This window comes from Passer domesticus, chromosome 3 (assembly GCF_036417665.1).
Source record: "Passer domesticus isolate bPasDom1 chromosome 3, bPasDom1.hap1, whole genome shotgun sequence".
NCBI lineage: Eukaryota > Metazoa > Chordata > Aves > Passeriformes > Passeridae > Passer > Passer domesticus.
Window position 1 is genome coordinate 657,393 of NC_087476.1, and position 24,858 is coordinate 682,250.

Below are 24,858 nucleotides of genomic sequence, written 5' to 3' on the forward strand. Positions count from 1 at the left end.
GGTCAGGCCAGGCCTGTGGGGCTCCTTCCTCACCCACCCCGTGCTCCCAGCCTGGCTCAGCAGCTCCCACAGCAGGGATGTCCCCTGGTTCTCAGCAGGGATGTCCCCTGGCTCTCAGCAGGGATGTCCCCAGGCTCTCAGCAGGGATGTCCCCTGGCTCTCAGCAGGGATGTCCCCTGGCTCTCTGCAGGGATGTCCCCTGGCTCTCAGCAGGGATGTCCCCTGGCTCTCAGCAGGGATGTCCCCAGGCTCTCAGCAGGGATGTCCCCTGGCTCTCAGCAGGGATGTCCCCTGGCTCTCAGCAGGGATGTCCCCTGGCTCTCAGCAGGGATGTCCCCAGGCTCTCAGCAGGGATGTCCCCTGGCCCTCAGCAGAGATGTCCCCTGGCCCTCAGCAGGGATGTCCCCTGGCTCTCAGCAGGGATGTCCCCAGGCTCTCAGCAGGGATGTCCCCTGGCTCTCAGCAGGGATGTCCCCTGGCTCTCAGCAGGGATGTCCCCTGGTTCTCAGCAGGGATGTCCCCAGGCTCTCAGCAGGGATGTCCCCTGGCTCTCAGCAGGGATGTCCCCTGGCTCTCTGCAGGGATGTCCCCAGGCTCTCAGCAGGGATGTCCCCTGGCTCTCAGCAGGGATGTCCCCTGGCTCTCAGCAGGGATGTCCCCTGGCTCTCTGCAGGGATGTCCCCAGGCTCTCAGCAGGGATGTCCCCTGGCCCTCAGCAGGGATGTCCCCTGGCTCTCAGCAGGTCCCACAGCAGGGATGTCCCCAGGCTCTCTGCAGGGATGTCCCCAGGCTCTCAGCAGGGATGTCCCCTGGCCCTCAGCAGGGATGTCCCCTGGCTCTCAGCTCCCACAGCAGGGATGTCCCCTGGCTCTGCAGCTCCCACAGCAGGGATGTCCCCTGGCTCTGCAGCTCCCACAGCAGGGATGTCCCCTGGCTCTGCAGCTCCCACAGCAGGGATGTCCCCTGGCTCTCTGCAGGGATGTCCCCTGGCTCTCTGCAGGGATGTCCCCTGGCTCTGCAGCTCCCACAGCAGGGATGTCCCCTGGCTCTGCCACTGATGCCAACCCCAGCTCCTCACCCAGCCCAGGCAATTCCCCGTGCCCTGCTGGCCCTGCCAGGGCCACTGCAGTGCCCCAGCTGTGCCAGGGCCCAAATTCCTCCTCAGGGCACCCAGCCAGGCAGAATTCCCAGGAAGGGCACCCCAGGCATTGCCCAGAGCAGCTGGGGCTGCCCTGGATCCCTGGCAGTGCCCAAGGGCAGGGCTGGGAGCACCTGGGACAGTGGCAGTGTCCCTGCCATGGCAGGGGTGGCACTGGGTGACTGGTACAGTCCCTTCCCACCCACACCACTCCAGGACTCTGGGATTGCACCTGCCAAGGGGAATGTTAAAGGTTCTGGTGGTGCCAGCAGCACCCTGTGTGAGGACTCTGTGACTCCGAGCATTCCAGCAGGGATGGGCATTTTTATCAACTCCCTGCCTGCCGTGCTGCTGAGCTCCTGGAGAGGGAGCCTCAGCCCTGCTCTGCTCTGCTTCATCCCTGCTGTGCTCTGCTGAGCCTCAGCCCTGCTCTGCTCTGCTGAGCCTCAGCCCTGCTGTGCTCTGCTGAGCCTCAGCCCTGCTCTGCTCTGCTTCATCCCTGCTCTGCTCTGCTGAGCCTCAGCCCTGCTCTGCTCTGCCTCAGCCCTGCTCTGCCTCAGCCCTGCTCTGCTCTGCTCCATCCCTGCTCTGCTGAGCCTCAGCCCTGCCGTGCTCCATCCCTGCTCTGCTCCATCCCTGCTCTGCTCCATCCATGCCCAGGCACAGCGAGGCACAGAGCAGCTCCTGCCCCACCCGGGGATCCAGCTGCTGTTGCTCACACTGGGATCCAGCTGCTGTCCCAGCAGTGCCCAGCTCAGCCCAGACCCCCCAGTAGTGCCCAGCTCAGAGCCCCCAGCAGTGCCCAGCTCAGCTCAGAGCTCCCAGCAGTGCCCAGCTCAGCCCAGAGCCCCCAGCAGTGCCCAGCTCAGAGCCCCCAGCAGTGCCCAGCTCAGCTCAGAGCTCCCAGCAGTGCCCAGCTCAGCCCAGAGCCCCCAGCAGTGCCCATCCCAGCCCCCAGCAGTGCCCAGCTCAGCCCAGACCCCCCAGCAGTGCCCAGCTCAGACCCCCCAGCAGTGCCCAGATCAGAGCTCCCAGCAGTGCCCAGCTCAGCCCAGACCCCCCAGCAGTGCCCATCCCAGCCCCCAGCAGTGCCCAGCCCAGCCCCCAGCAGTGCCCAGCCCAGCTCAGACCCCCCAGCAGTGCCCAGCTCAGCTCAGGGCTCTCCCAGCAGTGCCCAGCTCAGCCCAGACCCCCCAGCAGTGCCCAGCTCAGCTCAGGGCTCTCCCAGCAGTGCCCAGCCCAGAGCCCCCAGCAGTGCCCATCCCAGCCCCCAGCAGTGCCCAGCTCAGAGCTCCCAGCAGTGCCCAGCTCAGAGCTCCCAGCAGTGCCCAGCTCAGCCCAGACCCCCCAGCAGTGCCCATCTCAGACCCCCCAGTAGTGCCCAGCTCAGAGTCCCCAGCAGTGCCCAGCCCAGCCCCCAGCAGTGCCCAGCTCAGCCCAGACCCCCCAGCAGTGCCCAGCTCAGAGTCCCCAGCAGTGCCCAGCCCAGCTCAGAGCCCCCAGCAGTGCCCAGCCCAGCTCAGACCCCCCAGCAGTGCCCAGCTCAGCCCAGACCCCCCAGCAGTGCCCAGCTCAGCCCAGACCCCCCAGCAGTGCCCATCCCAGCCCCCAGCAGTGCCCAGCTCAGACCCCCCAGCAGTGCCCAGCCCAGCTCAGACCCCCCAGCAGTGCCCAGCTCAGCCCAGACCCCCCAGCAGTGCCCATCCCAGCCCCCAGCAGTGCCCAGCTCAGACCCCCCAGCAGTGCCCAGCTCAGGGCTCTCCCAGCAGTGCCCATCCCAGCCCCCAGACCCCCCAGCAGTGCCCAGCTCAGCCCAGACCCCCCAGCAGTGCCCAGCCCAGCCCCAGCAGTGCCCAGACCCCCCAGCAGTGCCCACCCCCCCCAGCAGTGCCCAGCTCAGACCCCCCAGCACAGCCCTGCCCCTGCTGCTGCCAGGCTGCCAGGCTGGCAGGGTGCCAGGCTGGCAGGGCAGGGCGGCACTGGCCTGTCGCAGGCGGCCAGGAGGAAGTTGAGCAGCAGGCTGATGGACTGCTCCACGCTGATCTGGTGGCTGGAGGGCAGGCGCTTGTTCAGCTGGTAGTAGATGGAGGACAGGATGGTTTCCAGGCGGGACACGTTGATCTCGCTGCTGTGCTCCAGGCTGTTCAGCCCGTTGTCTCGGAAGGCTTCGATCATGTTCCAGATATCAACAAGGTGGACTGCAAAACAAAGCAAACCAATTCAGTTCTGCTGTGCCAGGCGTGCAGGCCCACTGATGGCACTGCCCGGGACAGAGGGACAGACTGAGCCCTGCAGGGGACACAGCAGGGCCCAGGGGTGGCTTTTGTGGGTGTGTCACAAACAGCTCCTGCAGGAGCACAGCCCTCCCCTGAGCATGCAGGGCTTCAGCCACCAGCCACAGCAACTCCCTGCAGGGTGGGCAGTCGTGGATCAGGGAATGGTTGGGGTGGGGAGGGTCCTTAAACATCCCCCAGTGCCAGCCCTGCCATGGCAGGGACACTGCCACTGCCCCTGCATCCCTGGCAGTGCCCAGGGCAGGCTGGATGGGGCTGGGAGCAGCCTGGGACAATGGAAAGTGTTCCTGCCATGGCAGGGGAGGGAATGGGAGGGATTTAAGGGCCCTCCCCAGACCCAAGCCACTCTGGGATGTGATGATCTCTAAACCCACTACAAACTGTTTACAGTGACTTTGAACACCCTGATGCTGACTCGGAGGAGGAACTTGAAGTTCCAGTTCTACTCTGACAGTTTCCAGTTGATCCAGCTCCCACTCCCAGAGCATCATGTTTTATAAACACGGGTCTGGGGCTCCAAAGCGCTCCCCCAAATTCCCCTGCTGCCTCCAAGGAGTGTTAACATGCAGAAAACCTTTCCAAACCACAGTGAGCGATCTGCAGAACCACATGGAACAATATTCTGAAATGTTTCCAAGCTTTTAAGGTTTGCAGGAGAGTGGGGAAGACATCCAAGGATCAGCAGGCACCCAAGGGACAGAGCTGAGGAGCAGCCAGGTGAGCAGCCAGAGCAGGGACACGGTGACAGTCACTGCTGGTGTCCCCCCAGCAGGGTCTGCAGTCACTGTGAGCTCCTCACACCGACCTAGGTTTGTATTTCTCACACAAAAACCCCTCAAGGATGGGCTAAGCCACCCCCTGGAGCAGCCTGTGACCAGAGAGAGCCCAGAGCTGCAGGCCCCATGCCCAGCCAGGGGTGCCACAGGGCTCCAGTGCCCAGGGCAGAGCTCTCAGCTGGCATTCCTTTGTGCCCCGTGCTGGAAAACAGAGATTGAGCCCTAAACCTGCAACCAGAGCCAGGAACTAACACTGTGTGCAGCTGAGCCAGCACCAGCACAGGGGTGTGGGTATGGCCAGCACAGCCAGGGGCACAGCAGGGACACGGGTCCCGCTGGCCTCCTCAGCCCTCCTTGTCCTCCTCCTCCTCCTCTTCCTCCTCAGCCCTTCTCCTACTGGCCCTCTCCTCTTCCTCCTCAGCCCTTCTACTGGCCTCCTCCAATTGGCCTCCTCAGCCCTCCTCCTCCTCTTCCTCCTCAGCCCTTCTCCTGGCTCCCTCCTCCTTCTCAGCCCTCCTGCTCCTCTTCCTCAGCCCTCCTTCTGACCTTCTCCTCACCTCAGCCCTTCTCTTGGCCTCCTCCTCTTCCTCTTCCTCCTTAGCCCTCCTGCTGCCCTCCTCCTCCTCCTCAGCCCTTGTCCTGACCTTTTCCTTCTCCTCCTGCCCCCTCAGCCCTCCTGCTGGCCCCCTCCTCCTCCTCCTCCTCAGCCCTCCTCCTCCTCCACAGCCCTTGTCCTGACCTTTTCCTCCTCCTTCTGGCCTCCTCAGCCCTTCTGCTGGCCTCCTTCTCCTCTTCTTCAGCCCTCCTGCTGGCCTCCTCCTCCTCCTCAGCCCCCAGCAGTTCCTGTGCCTGGCATTGGGGATCTCCTCCCACACATTGCCCTGCTGGGCTCTTTGCTGTGTCCAGCTCAGCAGGGGCACAAAGTGCATCCTGCTCACCTGGGATCACTTGGGAATCACCTGGGATCACTTGGGATCCCCTGGGATTCACCTGAGATCCAGCTGGGATCCACCCAGGATTCACTGGGATTCACCTGGGATCCACCTGGGATCCACCTGGGATCCACCTGGGATCCATCTGGGATCACTTGGGATTCACCTGGGATTCACCTGGGATTCACCTGGGATCCACCTGGGATCCACCTGGGATTCACCTGGGATCCACCTGGGATCCACCTGGGATCCACCTGGGATCCACCTGGGATTCACCATGGATCCATCTGGGATCACCTGGGATTCACCTGAGATCCACCTGAGATCCACCTGGGATCCACCTGGGATCCACCTGGGATCCACCATGGATCCATCTGGGACCCACCCAGGATTCACTGGGATCCCCTGGGATCACCTGGGATCCACCGGGATTCACCTGAGATCCACCTAGGATCACCAGGGATCCACCTGGGACCCACCCAGGATTCACTGGGATCCCCCTGGGATCCCCTGGGAGCTGCCCAAGGTCCGAGCCCACGGCAGCGCAGGGCAGAACCTTCCCTGCCCAGAGCTCTCCATGGCCACCGATGTCACACGTGTCCCCACAGGGACAGCTGCAGGCAGGGGCTGTCCCTGTGCTCACTGGGGGCTGCTCTGGGAGGAAAACAGCCCCTCAGAGAGCTTGAGACCACCTACACCCAGCTCTGAGGGCAACGAAACACCACAGCTCCCTCAGACTTCCCATCTCTGAACATGAAAGAACGAGCGTGAAGATAGGACAGAGCACGGGCAAGGCTCGCTGCCTCTCTGATCCCACACTCATTCTGTGTCAGATCTGTTAATCACAGCTGGGCAGGGCTCCCCTGCACGCCAGGAGCAGCCGTGCAGCAGCCGTGCAGCAGCCATGCAGCAGGGGAGGAGGGGCTGGCAGCACTCACGGTTGCACCTCTTCTGCACGAAGCGCAGCTTGCAGGCGGTTCTGTACGTGGACAGGCGGATCACGTCGAAGTTCTGGGCTCCTGCAAGAAACCAGAGCTGGGGCTGTGCTTCCCCCTGCACAGCCTCTGAATTCCTGCTGTGGGGCTGTGCTTCCCTCTGAATTCCTGCTCTGGGGCTGTGCTTCCCTCTGAATTCCTGCTCTGGGGCTGTGCTTCCTCCTGCACACTCTGAATTCCTGCTGTGGGGCTGTGCTTCCCTCTGAATTCCTGCTGTGGGGCTGTGCTTCCCTCTGAATTCCTGCTCTGGGGCTGTGCTTCCCCCTGCACACTCTGAATTCCTGCTCTGGGGCTGTGCTTCCCCCTGCACAGCCTCTGAAATCCTGCTCTGGGGCTGTGCTTCCTCCTGCACACTCTGAATTCCTGCTGTGGGGCTGTGCTTCCTCCTGCACAGCCTCTGAAATCCTGCTCTGGGGCTGTGCTTCCCTCTGAATTCCTGCTCTGGGGCTGTGCTTCCCTCTGAATTCCTGCTCTGGGGCTGTGCTTCCCTCTGCACACTCTGAATTCCTGCTCTGGGGCTGTGCTTCCTCCTGCACAGCCTCTGAAATCCTGCTCTGGGGCTGTGCTTCCCTCTGAATTCCTGCTCTGGGGCTGTGCTTCCCTCTGAATTCCTGCTGTGGGGATGTGCTTCCTCCTGCACAGCCTCTGAATTCCTGCTGTGGGGATGTGCTTCCCTCTGAATTCCTGCTCTGGGGCTGTGCTTCCCTCTGAATTCCTGCTCTGGGGCTGTGCTTCCCTCTGCACACTCTGAATTCCTGCTCTGGGGCTGTGCTTCCTCCTGCACAGCCTCTGAATTCCTGCTCTGGGGCTGTGCTTCCTCCTGCACACTCTGAATTCCTGCTCTGGGGCTGTGCTTCCCTCTGAATTCCTGCTGTGGGGCTGTGCTTCCCTCTGAAATCCTGCTCTGGGGCTGTGCTTCCTCCTGCACAGCCTCTGAAATCCTGCTGTGGGGACGTGCTTCCCTCTGAATTCCTGTTCTGGGGCTGTGCTTCCCTCTGAATTCCTGTTCTGGGGCTGTGCTTCCTCCTGCACACTCTGAATTCCTGCTCTGGGGCTGTGCTTCCTCCTGCACAGCCTCTGAAATCCTGCTGTGGGGCTGTGCTTCCCCCTGCACAGCCTCTGAAATCCTGCTGTGGGGACGTGCTTCCCTCTGAATTCCTGTTCTGGGGCTGTGCTTCCCTCTGAATTCCTGTTCTGGGGCTGTGCTTCCCCCTGCACACTCTGAATTCCTGCTGTGGGGCTGTGCTTCCTCCTGCACACTCTGAATTCCTGCTCTGGGGCTGTGCTTCCCTCTGAATTCCTGCTCTGGGGCTGTGCTTCCTCCTGCACACTCTGAATTCCTGCTCTGGGGCTGTGCTTCCCTCTGCACACTCTGAATTCCTGCTCTGGGGCTCTGCTTCCCTCTGCACACTCTGAATTCCTGCTCTGGGGCTGTGCTTCCTCCTGCACACTCTGAATTCCTGCTCTGGGGCTGTGCTTCCCTCTGAATTCCTGCTCTGGGGCTGTGCTTCCTCCTGCACACTCTGAATTCCTGCTCTGGGGCTGTGCTTCCCTCTGAATTCCTGCTCTGGGGCTGTGCTTCCCCCTGCACACCCCCTGCCCCTGCTGGTGCTGAGAGCAGCACCTGAGAAAAGGCTCCAATGTCTGCTCACACACATCCCAGCCCTGGCACACTCGGGGGGTCTGCCCTGTGCCCAGGTGAGAGCCCACCTGCAGAGCTGCCCCAGCCCGGGGCATTCCAGCAGCACAAGGACCTGGAGCTGCTGCACAGAGCCCAGAGGAGGCCCCAGAGCTGCTGCAGGGCTGGAGCCAGGCTGGCAGAGCTGGGGGGGCTCACCTGGAGAGGAGAAGGATCCAGGCAGAGCTCAGAGCCCCTGGCAGGGCCTGGAGGGGCTCCAGGAGAGCTGCAGAGGGACTGGGGACAAGGGTGGAGGGACAGGAGCCAGGGAATGGCTCCCAGTGCCGGAGGGCAGGGCTGGGTGGGAGATTGGCAATGAGGAATTGTTCCCTGTGAGGGTGGGCAGGGCTGGCACAGCTGGGGCTGCCCCTGGATCCCTGGCAGTGCCAAGGCTGGGATGGACACTGGCACACCCTGGGGCAGTGGCAGTGTCCCTGCCGTGGCAGGGGTGGCACTGGGTTGGATTTAAGGCCCTTTCCCACCCAGACCATTCCATAACAATGCCACTCTGGAAACAAACCAGTATAAACACGTGGTTTGAAGGCAGAGCTCCCTCAGTGTGTAGCTGGAATTCAGGACATGCTGGCCCAACCCAGAATTCCCTTTTCCCTGATTCCTGCAGGACAGCAGGACAATGTGATGCCATGCAAACACCAATTCTTAACCCTTCTTTTCCAGACAATCCTACACAAATCAGCCCCCAAACCATGTCTCGGGTCACACCAGCATCACAGGGTCATTTTTTATCTCTTTTTAAGGCCAAAGGTGCTCTGTCTGCTGCCACTATTCCCTGAAATAGTTCTCCACAATCCTTAGGCACTGGCATGAGAGATGTGAGCATTTCCTAAGGAGGAGCTTCCCAAAACCCAGGGATAAATGACCTTCCCACCAGCTGTGACCCCCCTTGGGCATTCTGCTCCTGAGCAGCCCCCAGGAGCACCTGGGGGGTTCTCCCTGCATGGGCTGGGGACAGGATGGGCTGATGTGCTGCAGCTGTCCCAGGGAAGCTCCCAGTGAAGAATCAGTGACATTGTGTCTCCAGTTTCCTACTTACTCATCTCCATGAACAGCTGCCTCTTCTCTGCCATGGTCCTCCTCCTCTTCCCACTCTCCTCAATCATTCTGCAGACAGAGATGGCAAACACTGCTTGTGTGAGAATTGTGGTAGCAGAGCAGCAGGACCTGTCCCCCAGTGGGAGCAGTCTGATTCTCTCTGGGGATTCCAGGACACAGACAGACACCTCTCATCCTGATCCCCCTCCACACACACACCCCAGCCTTGCTAGCACCTCCCAAGGCACAGGAAGCATTAATTCAGCATTCCAGTGGCTCTGGTTTGAAAAGCCCAGAGCTGCACTGACACATGCAGAAATATCCCATAAAGAATTCCTCTGAGTTCTGAGCCAGAAAAGGGAGGTGCTGCAGTCCCAACAGAGCTTGGGGACCCCCTTCCCTGCAGCATCACAGAATCCCTCAGCTTGGAACAGGATTTGTGGGATGTTGGGTTGGGGGAATGCTGGCTTTTAACAAAACTTGTTAAATTCATTTAACTTTGAGCCCCGACACCTGAGGTCACCTGGGATTTGTCAGGGAATTCAAACTAATTAAGTGGGAAATAAAAACAGCTTGGTGCAGAGGGCTCCCTTTCCTAAAAAACATGAAAAGAGGGACAGGAGCAGGGAGCAGCTTGTACCCCAAGGGAAGGGGGCACAGGGACAATTCAGCAGCTCTCAGGGCTTATTTCACTACACAGTCCTAAAAGAGGCCAAATTTCAGTCCACTGCAGAAAAAAAAAGGAAAGTTAATTCAGCATCAGTGTAAAATTTCACTTATAATTCAACTAATTATTATATTATTCTTTGGTTACCAAATTCAACAGCCTAAAAACCATTAAATATAGGTTTTATGTGTCTAACCCCCAAAAAATCCCAAACAAATCTCCTACCATTAAATATAGGTTTTATGTGCCTAACCCCCCAAAAAATCCAAAACAAATCTACCATTAAATATAGGTTTTATGTGTCTAACACCCAAAAATCCCAAACAAATCTACCATTAAATATAGGTTTTATGTGTCTAACCCCCAAACAAATCTCCTATCATTAAATATAGGTTTTATGTGTCTAACCCCCAAAAAAATCCCAAACAAATCTACCATTAAATATAGGTTTTATGTGTCTAACCCCCAAACAAACCTCCTATCATTAAATATAGGTTTTATGTGCCTAACCCCCCAAAAAACCCAAAAAAATCTACCATTAAATATAGGTTTTATCTGACAGTCACACTGAGGGGAGCTGAGTGCCACCGTGTGCCCTCTGCAAGGAAAAGGAGGGACTCAGCTCTGGCAAGCTGGCCCTGAAATGAGACCTGAAAGAGATCTGCTCTGTCCCAATGACATCTGAATGAGGGATCTGCTCTCTCCATGATGCCAGAACCCTTCCGTAGGAAAATCCCTCCCAGCCCATCCAGTCCAGCTGTGCCCAGTGCCCACCTTGTCCCCAGCACTCAGTGCCACATCCAGGTGACACCTGCAGGGATGGGCACTCCAACCCTCCCTGGGCAGCCCCTGCCAAGGCCTGAGCACCCTTTCCATGGGCAAATTCCTCCTGGTGCCCACCCGGAGCCTGCCCTGGCCCAGCCTGAGGCCATTTCCCCTTGTCCTGTCCCTGTTCCCTGGCAGCAGAGCCCGACCCCCCCTGGCTGTCCCCTCCTGGCAGGGAGTTGTGCAGAGCCACAAGGTCCCCCCTGAGCCTCCTTTTCTCCAGGCTGAGCCCCTTGCCAGCTCCCTCAGCCTCTGCTGGGGCTCCATTCCCTTCCCAGCTCCCTCAGCCTCTGCTGGGGCTCCATTCCCTCCCCAGCTCCCTCAGCCCCTCCTGGGGCTCCATTCCCTTCCCAGCTCCCTCAGCCTCTGCTGGGGCTCCATTCCCTCCCCAGCTCCCTCAGCCTCTCCTGGGGCTCCATTCCCTTCCCAGCTCCCTCAGCCTCTGCTGGGGCTCCATTCCCTCCCCAGCTCCCTCAGCCCCTCCTGGGGCTCCATTCCCTCCCCAGCTCCCTCAGCCTCTCCTGGGGCTCCATTCCCTCCCCAGCTCCCTCAGCCTCTCCTGGGGCTCCATTCCCTCCCCAGCTCCTCCTCCCAGGACTCCCATGCAGCCTCAGCCTCTCCTCCAGGTTCCTCTGCCTCCAAAGCAGAAGAAGGTTTGTTCTTTTCCCTGGGGGAGCAGCTCAGCCCTGGGGCTGCTCACCAATCCCACGCAGGGCTCTCTGCACTCACGAGCTGCCCCTGCTGCTCTGAGAGGGGGAAACACCTCGGGGAGGCCCTGCCTGGGCAGGGCACACGTTCTGAGCAGAGGGGAGAGAGAATCCAGCAATGGAAACACAGAATTGTTCAGCTTGGAGAAGCCCTCAGAGCCCACGGAGCACAAGCACCCCCAGCAGTGCCCAGGCCACCACTGTCCCTGTCCCCTGGTGCCACACACCCTCCAGGGATGGGGAGTGCACCCCTGCCCTGTGGATGGACAGCCCTTTCCAGGTGGGAATTGTTGCCAGTGCCCACCCTGAGCCTGCCCTGGCCCAGCCTGAGGCCATTTCCCCTGTCCTGTCCCTGTCCCCTGGCAGCAGAGCCCAGCTCCCACATTACTGCCAGGGAAAGTGCTGGAAATGAGAAGAATTGACAAACCTGTTTTTAATCCCTGAACCACCAGACTCAGAAGGATCCCTCGGTGATGAGGCTGGGAAGAAGGAAGATGGGGAGCCTTCCTCAAGTTCAAAGCAGGAATGAACCAAACCCACAAGAACTGCAACTATGTTTGGGATGCAAATGACAGAGCTCAGCTCCCAAAACAGGGAAGGGAAAAGCAGCTTGGCCTGAGCTGGTTTGGTTTGTTGGGTTGGGCTCCTTGAAGGGGTGGGGAGGCTGGGTTTGGGGTTTGGTGGGGATTTTTTTGCGTGGGTTTTGTTTGTTTGTTTGCTGGTTCCTTGCTTTTTAAAAAATTGCAGCAAAATCCATGAGCAAAGTGCCAAGAAACACAACACGGGCTGGAATGATGTGGCAGCCAGGAATTCCTGAGGTGCCTGCTCCCATTCCATGGGCACATGGAGGGATCCACTCCAGTACAGAATGCCAGGATGGGTGGGAAGGGACCTCAGAGCCCCCCAGTGCCACCCTGCAGGGCAGGGACACTGCCACTGTCCCAGGCAGCTCCCAGTGTCCAGCCTGGCCTTGGGCACTGCCAGGAAGTTATTTGGAAATCCTTATTGAAAAGCAATGTTCAGCTAAAAGCAGAAAATGGTGCAGTAGCTTAGAAACCTGCAGCTGAGTGTGTGTGATGTAAACTTCCCAAATGCCATCATTTCCCTTCATCCTTTCACAGGTACAACACTTGCATGGCCTCAGGAGCAGCCAGCTTAGAAATCCCACACAGTTACTGGGGGAAATTCTACGCTCAGCCACCATCCAAAATACCTTTAATAAACTCACATTTTTCTCGCTGCCCTTGTTTGACACCTCTTTTTCTGTCCCAAAACAGGGAGAGAACAGGGAGAGCTCCTGCTCTGTGCCAGGGCTGTCACTGTCAGAGCTCTGTCCCAGCACAGGAGGTGAGACTGGCACCCCCTGGCTGTGCCCCCTGGCTGTGCCCCCCAGGTGTCACCTGGCTGTGCCCTGCAGGTGTTCCTAGGCTGTGCCCCCCTGGCTGTGCCCCCCGGCTGTGCCCCACAGGTGTCACCTGGCTGTGCCCTGCAGGTGTTCCTAGGCTGTGCCCCCCTGGCTGTGCCCCACAGGTGTCACCTGGCTGTGCCCTGCAGGTGTTCCTAGGCTGTGCCCCCCTGGCTGTGCCCCCGGCTGTGCCCCACAGGTGCCCCCAGGCTCAGGCCAATACTACAGGACCTTGCTTAGCAGGTTTCGCTCTTCTTGGAGCTCATCAGCTGTAGGTAACGGCCCAAGGACAGCGGGACAGGCTGCTCTGTGCTCAGGAACCAGCCCTGAGCCAGAGAGGGGCTTCTCTCACACACAGCACCACAGCATCAGGCAGAAGCACTGAGTCACACAATCACGGAGTCACAGAATCACTGAATCACACACAGTCAGAATCACTGAGTCACTGAGTCACACAATCACTGAATCACACACAATCACTGAATCACACACAATCAGAATCACAATCACAGAATCACTGAATCACACAATCACTGAGTCACACAATCACTGAATCACACACAATCAGAATCACTGAATCACACAATCACTGAGTCACACAATCACTGAATCACACACAATCAGAATCACAATCACAGAATCACTGAATCACACACAATCAGAATCACAATCACACAATCACTGAATCACACAATCACTGAGTCACACAATCACTGAATCACACACAATCAGAATCACAATCACAGAATCACTGAATCACACACAATCAGAATCACAATCACACAATCACTGAATCACACAATCACTGAGTCACACAATCACTGAATCACACACAATCAGAATCACAATCACAGAATCACTGAATCACACAATCACTGAATCACACAATCACTGAATCACACACAATCAGAATCACAATCACACAATCACTGAATCACACAATCACTGAATCACACAATCACTGAATCACACACAATCAGAATCACAATCACACAATCACTGAATCACACAATCACTGAGTCACACAATCACTGAATCACACACAATCAGAATCACAATCACAGAATCACTGAATCACACACAATCACTGAATCACACACAATCACTGAATCACACACAATCAGAATCACAATCACACAATCACTGAATCACACAATCACTGAGTCACACAATCACTGAATCACACACAATCAGAATCACAATCACAGAATCACTGAATCACACAATCACTGAATCACACAATCACTGAATCACACACAATCAGAATCACAATCACACAATCACTGAATCACACAATCACTGAATCACACAATCACTGAATCACACACAATCAGAATCACAATCACACAATCACTGAATCACACAATCACTGAGTCACACAATCACTGAATCACACACAATCAGAATCACAATCACAGAATCACTGAATCACACACAATCACTGAATCACACACAATCACTGAATCACACACAATCAGAATCACAATCACACAATCACTGAATCACACAATCACTGAGTCACACAATCACTGAATCACACACAATCAGAATCACAATCACAGAATCACTGAATCACACAGTCACAGAAACTGAATCACAGAATCACTGGATCACAGTCACACACAATCCGAAGCACTGAATCACACAATCACAATCAGAACCACTGAATCACACACCATCAGAACCACAGAATGACACATAATAACACAATCAGAATCACATAATCATACAGAATATCAGAATCACACACAAGCACAAAATCAGAATCACAATCACAGAATCACTGGATCACAGTCACACACAATCTGAATCAGTGAATCACACATAACACAATCAGAACCACTGAATCACACACCATCACAATCACACACAATCACAGAATCAGAACCACAGAATCACACAGTCACACACAATCCGAAGCACTGAATCACACATAATAACACAATCAGAATCACATAATCACACAAAATATCAGAATCACAAGCACAAAATCAGAATCACAATCACAGAATCTGAATCACTGAATCACACACAATCACAGAAACTGAATCACACAATCACAATCAGAACCACAGAATCAGAAGCACTGAATGACACAGAATAACACAATCAGAATCACACAGTCACACAGAATATCAGAATTACACACAAGCACAAAATTGGAATCACAGTCACAGAATCTGAGTCACTGAGTCACACACAATCAGAATCACAGAATCACTGAATCACACATAACACAATCAGAACCACAGAATCACACAGAATCTCAGAATCAGAATCACACACCATCACACAATCAGAACCACAGAATCACACACAATCAGAATCACACATAACACAATCAGAATCACACAGTCACACAGAATATCAGAATCACACACAAGCACAAAATCAGACTTACAGTCACAGAATCTGAATCACTGAATGACACACAATCACAGAATCAGAATCACAGAATCACACACAAGCACAGAATCAGAGTCACACAATCACACACAATTAGAATCACACAATCACTCACAATCACACAGAATCTCAGAATGAGAATCACACACAACCACAAAACCACACAATCACAGAGTCACACACAATCACAGAGTCACACACAATCACTGAATCAGAATCACAGTCACAATCACAGAGTCACACACAATCACAGAGTCACACACAATCACAGAGTCACACACAATCACTGAATCAGAATCACAGTCACAATCAGAATCACTGAATCCCACACAATCCCCAGGCTGGAAGAGCCCTCCAAGCCATGGAGTCCAGCCCAGCCCCAAGAGCTCAGCTCAGCCCTGGCCCCCAGTGCCACATCCAGGCTTTGTTAAACACCCCCAGGGATGGGGACTGCAGCACCTCCCCGGGCAGAGCATTCCAGAAATTTATCACCTTGCTGGAAAAACCTTTTTCCTGAGATCCAGCCTGAATTTCCCTGGTGCAGCTGGAGGCTGTGTGCTCTGGTTCTGTCAGTGCCTGGAGACAGAGCCCAGCCCAGCTGAGCACAGCCACCTTTCAGGGGGTTATCGTTTGTTTTTATAGCTGTAGTTGTTTTGCTTCAAGTTAATTTTGTTTCATTCTGTACTTCCACCTCTAAGGAATGCTCCAAAAGAGATTCTGACCTTTAGGGTTTGATAATCATTTGCAGCCATTGGCTTGCACTGAGCTGCAGCCTCACTGGCCAAAGCAGGAACAGAGAAAGAAAAGTTCATTTACCACTTATTAAATCTGACTTTGTTCACATTCCTGGCCTTGCATGTCATTAGCAGAAATAATATTTGATATCACTGATTAAACTGCAGTTGCTGCATGAAGATAAAATTGTGCCCATACCTATTTATGGTCAAAAATAACTTGTAAAATAAAAAACTTTAAAAATAACTTAAAATAAATCCAAAATGCAGTCTGGGGCATGGGCTGTTCTGGTCTGTGCTTGGCACAGGGAAGGAGGTTCAGTGACTTTCTGCAGTTTTTCTGATCAGAAGTACAACTATTCCTGCTGTTTCAAGGAAAAGCTTTCCTCCCTTGTCAGTTCATTCACTCTTAAAAATGCAACTTTAATAAACAACATAACTGGGATGAAGATCTTGAATACAAATTGAGGGCATACCTGTGCTGGCAGAAAAAGTTACTGGTGTCCATCTGCTCTGGCACTTCCTTGCTCTGGGCTTCTGAACTCCTCTGCTTTCAACTGACTTTTGACTGAAACCATCTAAAATCATTTCTGAACTCTCATAAATGTTTTGTTAAAGTATAAAATTAAACTCACTTATGATATAAAGTTGCTTATATTTGTTCATCTGAGACTTCAATAAAAATATGAAGTATTTTTCCTTTTCTTTCCTAATTTGAACAATGAGTGATTTGATCCCCTCCTCTCCCTCCATCCAAAATATCTGATGCTCTTACTCGTGTCTTTGTTCTCCTGGTTCATATTCCCAGTCCCTTTCCTCAGCAGTCCAACATAATTAATCAGAAATACTCCTTTGTTCCCCTGGGGCATTTCCCAGGAAGAGGAGTGACCTGGAAGTGATCTCAGGGGGACACATCTGACCCCTGGAAAAGACAAACCTTCCATACTTATTCACAACACCTTTTAAAGCAAATTTTAACCACTTCTGACAAGTCTTCTCATTTATCTTTAACATTTTCAACTCTGTTCCCATCAATTATAGGATAAGTAACTGAAGCAAAAGCAACTGTGCCCCAAAGTATGAAAAGTACCCTAAAATGTCATTTCTGCATCTCCAGCAAGCACAGGAGCAGCTCTGGCACCACCTCACACCTTCCAGCAGCAGCTGCCCCACAACCCAAAGCTTTGGATCTCTCCCTGATGTTTTCACGTGTGCTGAACTCAGATGATTGTGCAAGATCTTTACAAACAAAAATTGGCTCCAGCCTCGGAGGGTGTAAGGAAAAACCCACTTGGCTAGGAGCCAGGAAAGGAACTGCAACTTCCCAGGGATCCCAGCTCTGCAGTGAAATTCTAAACAAGTCAATGCCTCCTTTTTTTCCCTCCATAAATCCAGTGGATCCAAAGCTGCTCTGGAAAATTCTGCAAAAACCTACCCATTAAAAGCTTCATTAAAAATGAACAGGCAGCCCAGTAGCTTGGGAAAAAACACTATTGAAACCTAAAGCTTTCCCTGGTGCATGCCTTGCCATCCTGCTGGAGCTGTGAGGCTCTTCCAGGGCACAAGAAGCCATCTGGTTTGTGCAGGCAGGACCCAGCACGTGGGCCCTCAGTTACTGGGCTGGAAAATCCCTGATGGCCAGGGACACCCTGGCTGCCAAACCTGGCATGGAGGCACATCCAGCTGGGCACCAGGGGCTGCCCAACACCTCCAGGGCATGGGGGGCACCAGCCTGCCTCAGCTCAGGGGCAGCCCCCGGGGTGGCATGTGGATCTGCAGAGGGACCAGGACAGCCTGGATCCATGGGCTGGGGGACAGCAAGGCCAAGAGCTGGGTCCTGCACCGGGGTCACACCAAGCCCAGGGAACAGCCCAGGATGGGGAGGGAATGGAGCTGGGGAGGGAATGGAGCCCCAGGAGGGGCTGAGGGAGCTGGGAAGGGAATGGAGCCCCAGCAGAGGCTGAGGGAGCTGGGAAGGGAATGGAGCCCCAGGAGAGGCTGAGGGAGCTGGAAAGGGAATGGAGCCCCAGGAGAGGCTGAGGGAGCTGGGGAGGGAATGGAGCCCCAGGAGAGGCTGAGGGAGCTGGGGAGGGAATGGAGCCCCAGGAGAGGCTGAGGGAGCTGGGAAGGGAATGGAGCCCCAGGAGAGGCTGAGGGAGCTGGCAAGGGAATGGAGCCCCAGGAGGGGCTGAGGGAGCTGGGAAGGGAATGGAGCCCCAGGAGAGGCTGAGGGAGCTGGGGAGGGAATGGAGCCCCAGCAGAGGCTGAGGGAGCTGGCAAGGGAATGGAGCCCCAGGAGGGGCTGAGGGAGCTGGGGAGGGAATGGAGCCCCAGCAGAGGCTGAGGGAGCTGGCAAGGGGCTCAGCCTGGAGAAAAGGAGGCTCAGGGGGGACCTTGTGGCTCTGCACAACTCCCTGCCAGGAGGGGACAGCCAGGGGGGGTCGGGCTCTGCTGCCAGGGAACAGGGACAGGACAGGGGAAATGGCCTCAGGCTGGGCCAGGGCAGGCTCCGGGTGGGCACCAGGAGGAATTTGCCCATGGAAAGGGTGCTCAGGCCTTGGCAGGGGCTGCCCAGGGAGGGTTGGAGTGCCCATCCCTGCAGGTGTCACCTGGATGTGGCACTGAGTGCCCTGGGCTGGGGACAAGGTGGGCACTGGGCACAGGCTGGACTAAGAGGACTTTCACAACTGAAATCATTCTGTCATTCCAGGAAAAACCCTTGGGCTAAGCCCCAGGGTGAGCCCAACAACCCCACCTGGTCAGAAACTGCTAAAGATTGTACTGGACTCAAGTTCAACCAAGATGGAACAAGTCGCAATATTTAAATCAGGTTTCTTTGGAAGCCTTCCAAAATTTTTAACACAGGTTCCCTCCAGAGAGGGAACAAACTCAAATCCAGGAGAGCTCCAAGCCACCTGAGTTTCTGTGACTTCACATCTCTAAGTGTCAGCTGAGAGCCCAGAAGAGAGAGAAGTCCCAGCCCTGAGGAACTTAGAGGTCAGGGTAAGAATGGTCAGGGTGACAGTGGCACCGAGGCCCCAGCAGGTCAGGGTAGGAATGGTCAGGGTGACAGTGGCACTGAGGCCCCAGCAGGTCAGGGTGACAGTGGCACCGAGGCCCCAGCAGGTCAGGGGAGGGTGGCAGTGGCACTGAGGTCCCAGCAGGTCAGGGGAGGGTGGCAGTGGCACTGAGGTCCCAGCAGATCAGGGTGACAGTGGCACTGAGGTCCCAGCAGGTCAGGGTGACAGTGGCACCGAGGCCCCAGCAGGTCAGGGTGGCAGTGGCACTGAGGTCCCAGCAGGTCAGGGTGGCAGTGGCACTGAGGCCCCAGCAGGTCAGGGGAGGGTGGCAGTGGCACTGAGGCCCCAGCAGGTCAGGGTAAGAGCACTGAGGGTGGCAGTGGCACTGAGGTCCCTGCAGGTCAGGGGAGGGTGGCAGTGGCACTGAGGCCCCAGCAGGTCAGGGGAGGGTGGCAGTGGCACCGAGGCCCCAGCAGGTCAGGGTGGCAGTGGCACTGAGGTCCCAGCAGGTCAGGGGAGGGTGGCAGTGGCACTGAGGCCCCAGCAGGTCAGGGGAGGGTGGCAGTGGCACTGAGGCCCCAGCAGGTCAGGGTGGCAGTGGCACTGAGGCCCCAGCAGGTCAGGGGAGGGTGGCAGTGGCACCGAGGCCCCAGCAGGTCAGGGTGGCAGTGGCACTGAGGTCCCAGCAGGTCAGGGGAGGGTGGCAGTGGCACTGAGGCCCCAGCAGGTCAGGGTGGCAGTGGCACTGAGGCCCCAGCAGGTCAGGGTAGGAATGGTCAGGGTGGCAGTGGCACTGAGGCCCCAGCAGGTCAGGGTGGCAGTGGCACTGAGGCCCCAGCAGGTCAGGGGAGGGTGGCAGTGGCACTGAGGCCCCAGCCCCGCTGCCAGGGTGCCATGTGAAGCTCCCAGCTCTCTGTGCCCACTCCCATGCCCAGGAGCTGTGCAGCTCTGCAGCCAGCCCTGAGGGCTGAGCACAGATATCCTGGCACAGCTCTGACCTCCAGCACACAGCCAGGGCGCAGGGCAGGCAGTGCCACCCCCCAAACCACAGCCAAACCCTCACTGCCCCAAGGCCTGAGGGGCACAAATGGCTTTTTACAACCTGCCCATGGGAGTTCATGTCTGCCCGTGGGATTTACCACGAGCCTGCAAACAAGAGCCAATCCAGCAGCTGCAAGTGTTTCCTTGAAACAAAGCAGTGCTCCTGTTGGGTACAAAATGAAACGTTACAGGAGGATTTCTGAGCAGGAAGAAGTTGGAAACAGTCTAATTAAGAGCTCACCACTCCCTGTCAGGAAGGGAAGACTCCTTTTTGTGGAGGGGATTTCTGAGCACTCCGTGCTTCCAGGAGAACCTGGCAAAGCCTCCCCTCTCCATGGAACCCCAGAGGCCCCAGCACTGCTTGCAGAGCACAGGAGATGACTCTGCAGCAATATCCATTATCAGGAGGGGTTCTGAGCTGCATTCCTGCCCTTTCCCCACTACCCCAGACTGGGAGATGGAGCAGGAGCAGGTCCCACACACCTGCAGCTCAGAGCTCTGCCAGAGCTCCCTGGCACACCTGGGCAGGAGGGAAATTCCAGAGGAACACCTCAAACAGGAACTGCTGTCCCCCATCACAGCTCACTTCAGGATAAAACAGCTTGCCCAGGTTTAATTCATTCATTTCACCTCCTACATTTAACTTACGATGTGAAATCTTCCTCATCATCTTCCCAGGTCTAAACTAAAATAATTCTAGGTTTGTGAAGTGTTAGCTATTACTGAGAGGCTCCAGGAGTACAGAACATTAATCTGCATTTAAAAGCCTCTGCCACTGCCCCAGGCAATGGGAACTGAACACCCACACAGGCCTGAAAACTTGAACTCTGCCTGAGCTGCCAGACACTCACACCTGCTCCAAAAGCCTGCCTGCACCACCCTGCTCCTCACTGCTCCAGCTGTGCTCACAAAGGGCTTGCTTTGCACGAGAACAACACCAGCCTGAAGTCAAAGTCCAACTGATGGCATTTCCATTGCCTGCTGTAAAACTAGGAGTTTTTCTCCCTTAGTTTTGTCACTTTCTGTTTAAAATAAATAAATAAAAATTTGTTTTGTCACTTTCTGTTTAAAATAAATAAATAAAAATTTAAGTTAGGGTCGCAGTTCCCTCCCTGTTTGCTTTATGCCAGGACAGCCCTTGACCTCTTAAATCACAGAACCACTGAGGCTCTCATTCACCCCAGACCAATGAGTCCAACCTCTGACCTAAATAAAGTTAAAAGTTGCACTGGCAAAGACTGAAAATGCCTCACCTTGCAGTCAGTCAGTAGCTACTTAAGTTACTATGATTTTAAGTGTTTTTTAAGCACAGCACATCCTTTAGACATCCAACTCTTAAAATTTAGTGATGAATTGGCACCTGCTGTCATAATTCTATTTGTTTCCACCTGGCCAAATATAATGTGGAATTTTAAGGTCTCCTACTGTTTCTTCCAGATCTAGGCTGCCTAAAACTCTTCATTACATAACTTTTTTTAATAAATCTGTATTATTTAAGCACAGCTGAGAAGTTAAAATAGTTCAGTCCTTAAAGCCCACAGGACAGGGAAAGGCCCATGAAACTATTTCAATTTAGGTTCATCAACAGAAATCTGTTTCAACACTAAACCAGAGAAAACAAAATTATGGTTTCTTCTCCCTGGTACCAAGGGGAAAACAATTAACATCATAAAAATATGATAAATTCAAATCCTTATCACCTGAGTCACCTCATCTGAACCCCTCTTTAGGCTCTGTGAAGCAGCCCAGAGCAGCCCACACAGGCAGGCTGAGTGTGGAGCTCAGGGGGCCTCAGGCACCAAGCCAGGCCCAAAGCCTGGCTTTAAAGTTCCAGATGTGGCTCCTTCCCTCTTCAAAAACTGTCCCAGCTTCCACAACACACAGCTGAACACACCCACCCTGGTTTAAAGAACTGGGAACATCCAGCTGGGCTTAAAGGGCTGAGCACATCTACCTGGGTTTAAAGGGCTCCTCACTCAGAACATCCACCTTGGCTGAAAGAACTCAGAACATCCACCTGGGTTTAAAAAACTCAGCACATCCACCTTGGTTTAAAGGGCTCAGAACATCCACCTGGGTTTAAAGGGCTCCTCACTCAGAACATCCACCTGGGTTTAAAGGGCTCCTCACTCAGAACATCCACCTGGGTTTAAAGAACTCAGAACATCCACCTGGGTTTAAAGAACTCAGAACATCCACCTGGGTTTAAAGAACTCAGAACATCCACCTGGGTTTAAAGAACTGAGAACATCTACCTGGGTTTAAAGGGCTGCACAACTCAGAACATCCACCTTGATTTAAAGGGGTCTAACTCAGAACATCCACCTGGGTTTAAAGAACTCAGAACATCCACCTGGGTTTAAAGACCTCAGAACATCCACCTGGGTTTAAAGGGCTGCACAACTCAGCACATCCACCTTGGTTTAAAGGGCTCCTCACTCAGAACATCCACCTTGGTTTAAAAAACTCAGCACATCCACCTTGGTTTAAAGGGCTCAGAACATCCACCTGGGTTTAAAGAACTCAGAACATCCACCTGGGTTTAAAGAACTGAGAACATCTACCTGGGTTTAAAGGGCTGCACAACTCAGAACATCCACCTTGATTTAAAGGGGTCTAACTCAGAACATCCACCTTGGTTTAAAGGGCTCCTAACTCAGAACATCCACCTGGGTTTAAAGGGCTCCTAACTCAGAACATCCACCTGGGTTTAAAGGGTTCTAACTCAGAACATCCACCTTGGTTTAAAAGACTGCACAACTCAGAACATCTACCTGGGTTTAAAGAACTGAGAACATGCACCTTGGTTTAAAGGGCTGCCCAACTGAGAACACCCTCCCAGGGCTGCTCAGGACTCACTCCCACCTCACCCGTGCTCTGTGTGATGCAGCTGAACTCCTGGGAAAGTGCTGCTTTTCTCTTGCTGCAAAAGCCCTTTTCCTGCATTATGGCTCCTTCCTAAATCCCTCCACCACCCAGCACTGCCTAAAACATGTATTGCTCTTGGCTCCTGGGATGAACCAGAGCCCTGGCTGCATCAGCTGCACCACAGCCAACAAAAAAAAACCATTTACTGTTCCAAAAACCCCAGAGGCAGGAGTGTGGGACAATGCTGGCAGCGCTGCTGCGTTCACCACCCCAGGAGCTGGACAACGAGGGTGTCCCACAGAGCTCAGGGGAGGTGCTGGCTGTGTCCCCTAAACACAGGGTTCTGGAACTGTCAGGGCCAACGCTGGCAGCCCAGCCTGGCAGCTGCTCCCTTGGCATCACTGCTCCGAGGGGAAGGGACCTCAAAGCTCAGCCAGTGCCACCCTGGCTCCCTGGCAGTGCCAAGGCCAGGCTGGGGCTTGGAGCACCCTGGGACAGGGGAAAGTGTCCCTGCCATGGCAGGGGAATGGAATTCAATGTTGTTTGAAGTTCTTTCCCACCCAAAGCATTCCGTAATTCTATGATTCACCTTCCCCAGACGAGGGATGGGTTGCACAACAAACAAAATTCTGGAGGAATTTCCAACAGAGGAGTCCATCTTTTTATGTGATTCCTTATTTCCACATGTCCAACACATAACAGACAATGCAGGAGGCACTGCTTCAGGACACAAGTTTTTGATAAGTGAAAAATGTCAGTATCAGTGTTGGGAGTGTCAGAAACAGGCAAGTGAACACAGAAAACAGGAGATTTCAATGTCAGCCCCACAGCCAAGCCCAGCAGAGCCCGTTACCTGAATCACACTGAGCAGTCTCTCAGGGCAACTCCACTGTCCGGGGCTCGCTTCCTTCTCCAGACATTCAACCACAACCTAAGGAGAGGGGGGTAACAGCAAGTGAGCTTCTCCTGCAAGAAAGCAGCGGCTTTGCACAGAAAAACTGCAGTGATTTATTGCACAGCCCAAACAGGGCGCTGCTTCTGCCCTGGCTGCTGTTCCTGTTAACTCCACAGCAATGCAGCCTGCACATCCCGGGCTGTGTTAACTCCACAGCAATGCAGCCTGCACATCCCGGGCTCTCTCTGTTAACTCCACAGCAATGCAGCCTGCACATCCCGTGTGTCCCTTTAACTCCACAGCAATGCAGCCTGCACATCCCGGGCTCTCTCTGTTAACTCCACAGCAGTGCAGCCTGCACATCCCGGGTTCTCTCTGTTAACTCCACAGCAATGCAGCCTGCACATCCCGTGTGTCCCTTTAACTCCACAGCAATGCAGCCTGCACATCCCGGGCTCTCTCTGTTAACTCCACAGCAATGCAGCCTGCACATCCCAGGCACTGCTAACTCCACAGCAATGCAGCCTGCACATCCCGGGCTCTCTCTGTTAACTCCACAGCAATGCAGCCTGCACATCCCGGGCTGTGTTAACTCCACAGCAATGCAGCCTGCACATCCCGGGTTTTCTCTGTTAACTCCACAGCAATGCAGCCTGCACATCCCGGGCTCTCTCTGTTAACTCCACAGCAATGCAGCCTGCACATCCCGGGCTCTCTCTGTTAACTCCACAGCAATGCAGCCTGCACATCCCGGGCTGTGTTAACTCCACAGCAATGCAGCCTGCACATCCCGGGCTCTCTCTGTTAACTCCACAGCAATGCAGCCTGCACATCCCGGGCTCTCTCTGTTAACTCCACAGCAATGCAGCCTGCACATCCCGGGCTGTGTTAACTCCACAGCAATGCAGCCTGCACATCCCGGGCTCTGTTAACTCCACAGCAATGCAGCCTGCACATCCCGGGCTCTGTTAACTCCACAGCAATGCAGCCTGCACATCCCGTGTGTCCCTTTAACTCCACAGCAATGCAGCCTGCACATCCCGGGTTCTCTCTGTTAACTCCACAGCAATGCAGCCCGCACATCCCGTGTGTCCCTTTAACTCCACAGCATTGCAGCCCGCACCTCCCGGCTGCCTGCCAGCAGCTGTTCCACGGCCGGGAGGAACACCGCGGCACGGCCAAACCAGCGGCCGCCCGCCCCCAGCCCTGTGACCGGGCCCCGCTGGGCTCTCCCCCGCCCGGGCCCGGGGGCCCCGCCGCTGCTCCCCGTACCTGGGCCGGTGCCGGCGCTGCCGCGGCTCCCGGTGCTCCCGGGGCGGCCGGGCCGCCTCAGCCGCCGCCGCCGCGCTCCAACGGTCCCGGCCGCCGCCGCGCGGCGCCCCGGCCAATCAGGGCCCGCCTCCGCCGGGGGCGCGCGGCCCCCC

General features: G+C 55.2%; 1 protein-coding gene across 9 annotated transcripts in view; it reads right to left on the reverse strand.

The window, feature by feature from the left end:
* DTNB (dystrobrevin beta) overlaps positions 1 to 24,858 on the reverse strand; it is a 190,764-nt gene extending 165,906 nt beyond the window's left edge. For 4 of the 9 annotated variants that reach the window (XM_064411445.1, XM_064411446.1, XM_064411442.1 and 1 more), the window contains exons 1-5: positions 24,707 to 24,856; positions 23,393 to 23,470; positions 8,868 to 8,935; positions 6,079 to 6,159; positions 3,123 to 3,336 (exon numbers count right to left, since the gene is read on the reverse strand). In XM_064411445.1, the coding sequence (XP_064267515.1) occupies positions 3,123 to 3,336; positions 6,079 to 6,159; positions 8,868 to 8,934 (362 nt within the window). In that variant the 5' untranslated portion in view covers position 8,935; positions 23,393 to 23,470; positions 24,707 to 24,856. Of the gene's footprint in view, positions 1 to 3,122; positions 3,337 to 6,078; positions 6,160 to 8,867; positions 8,936 to 11,492; positions 11,545 to 23,392; positions 23,471 to 24,706 lie in introns of those variants that run through there. The other 5 variants (XM_064411443.1, XM_064411447.1, XM_064411449.1 and 2 more) reach the window with 5 other exon arrangements.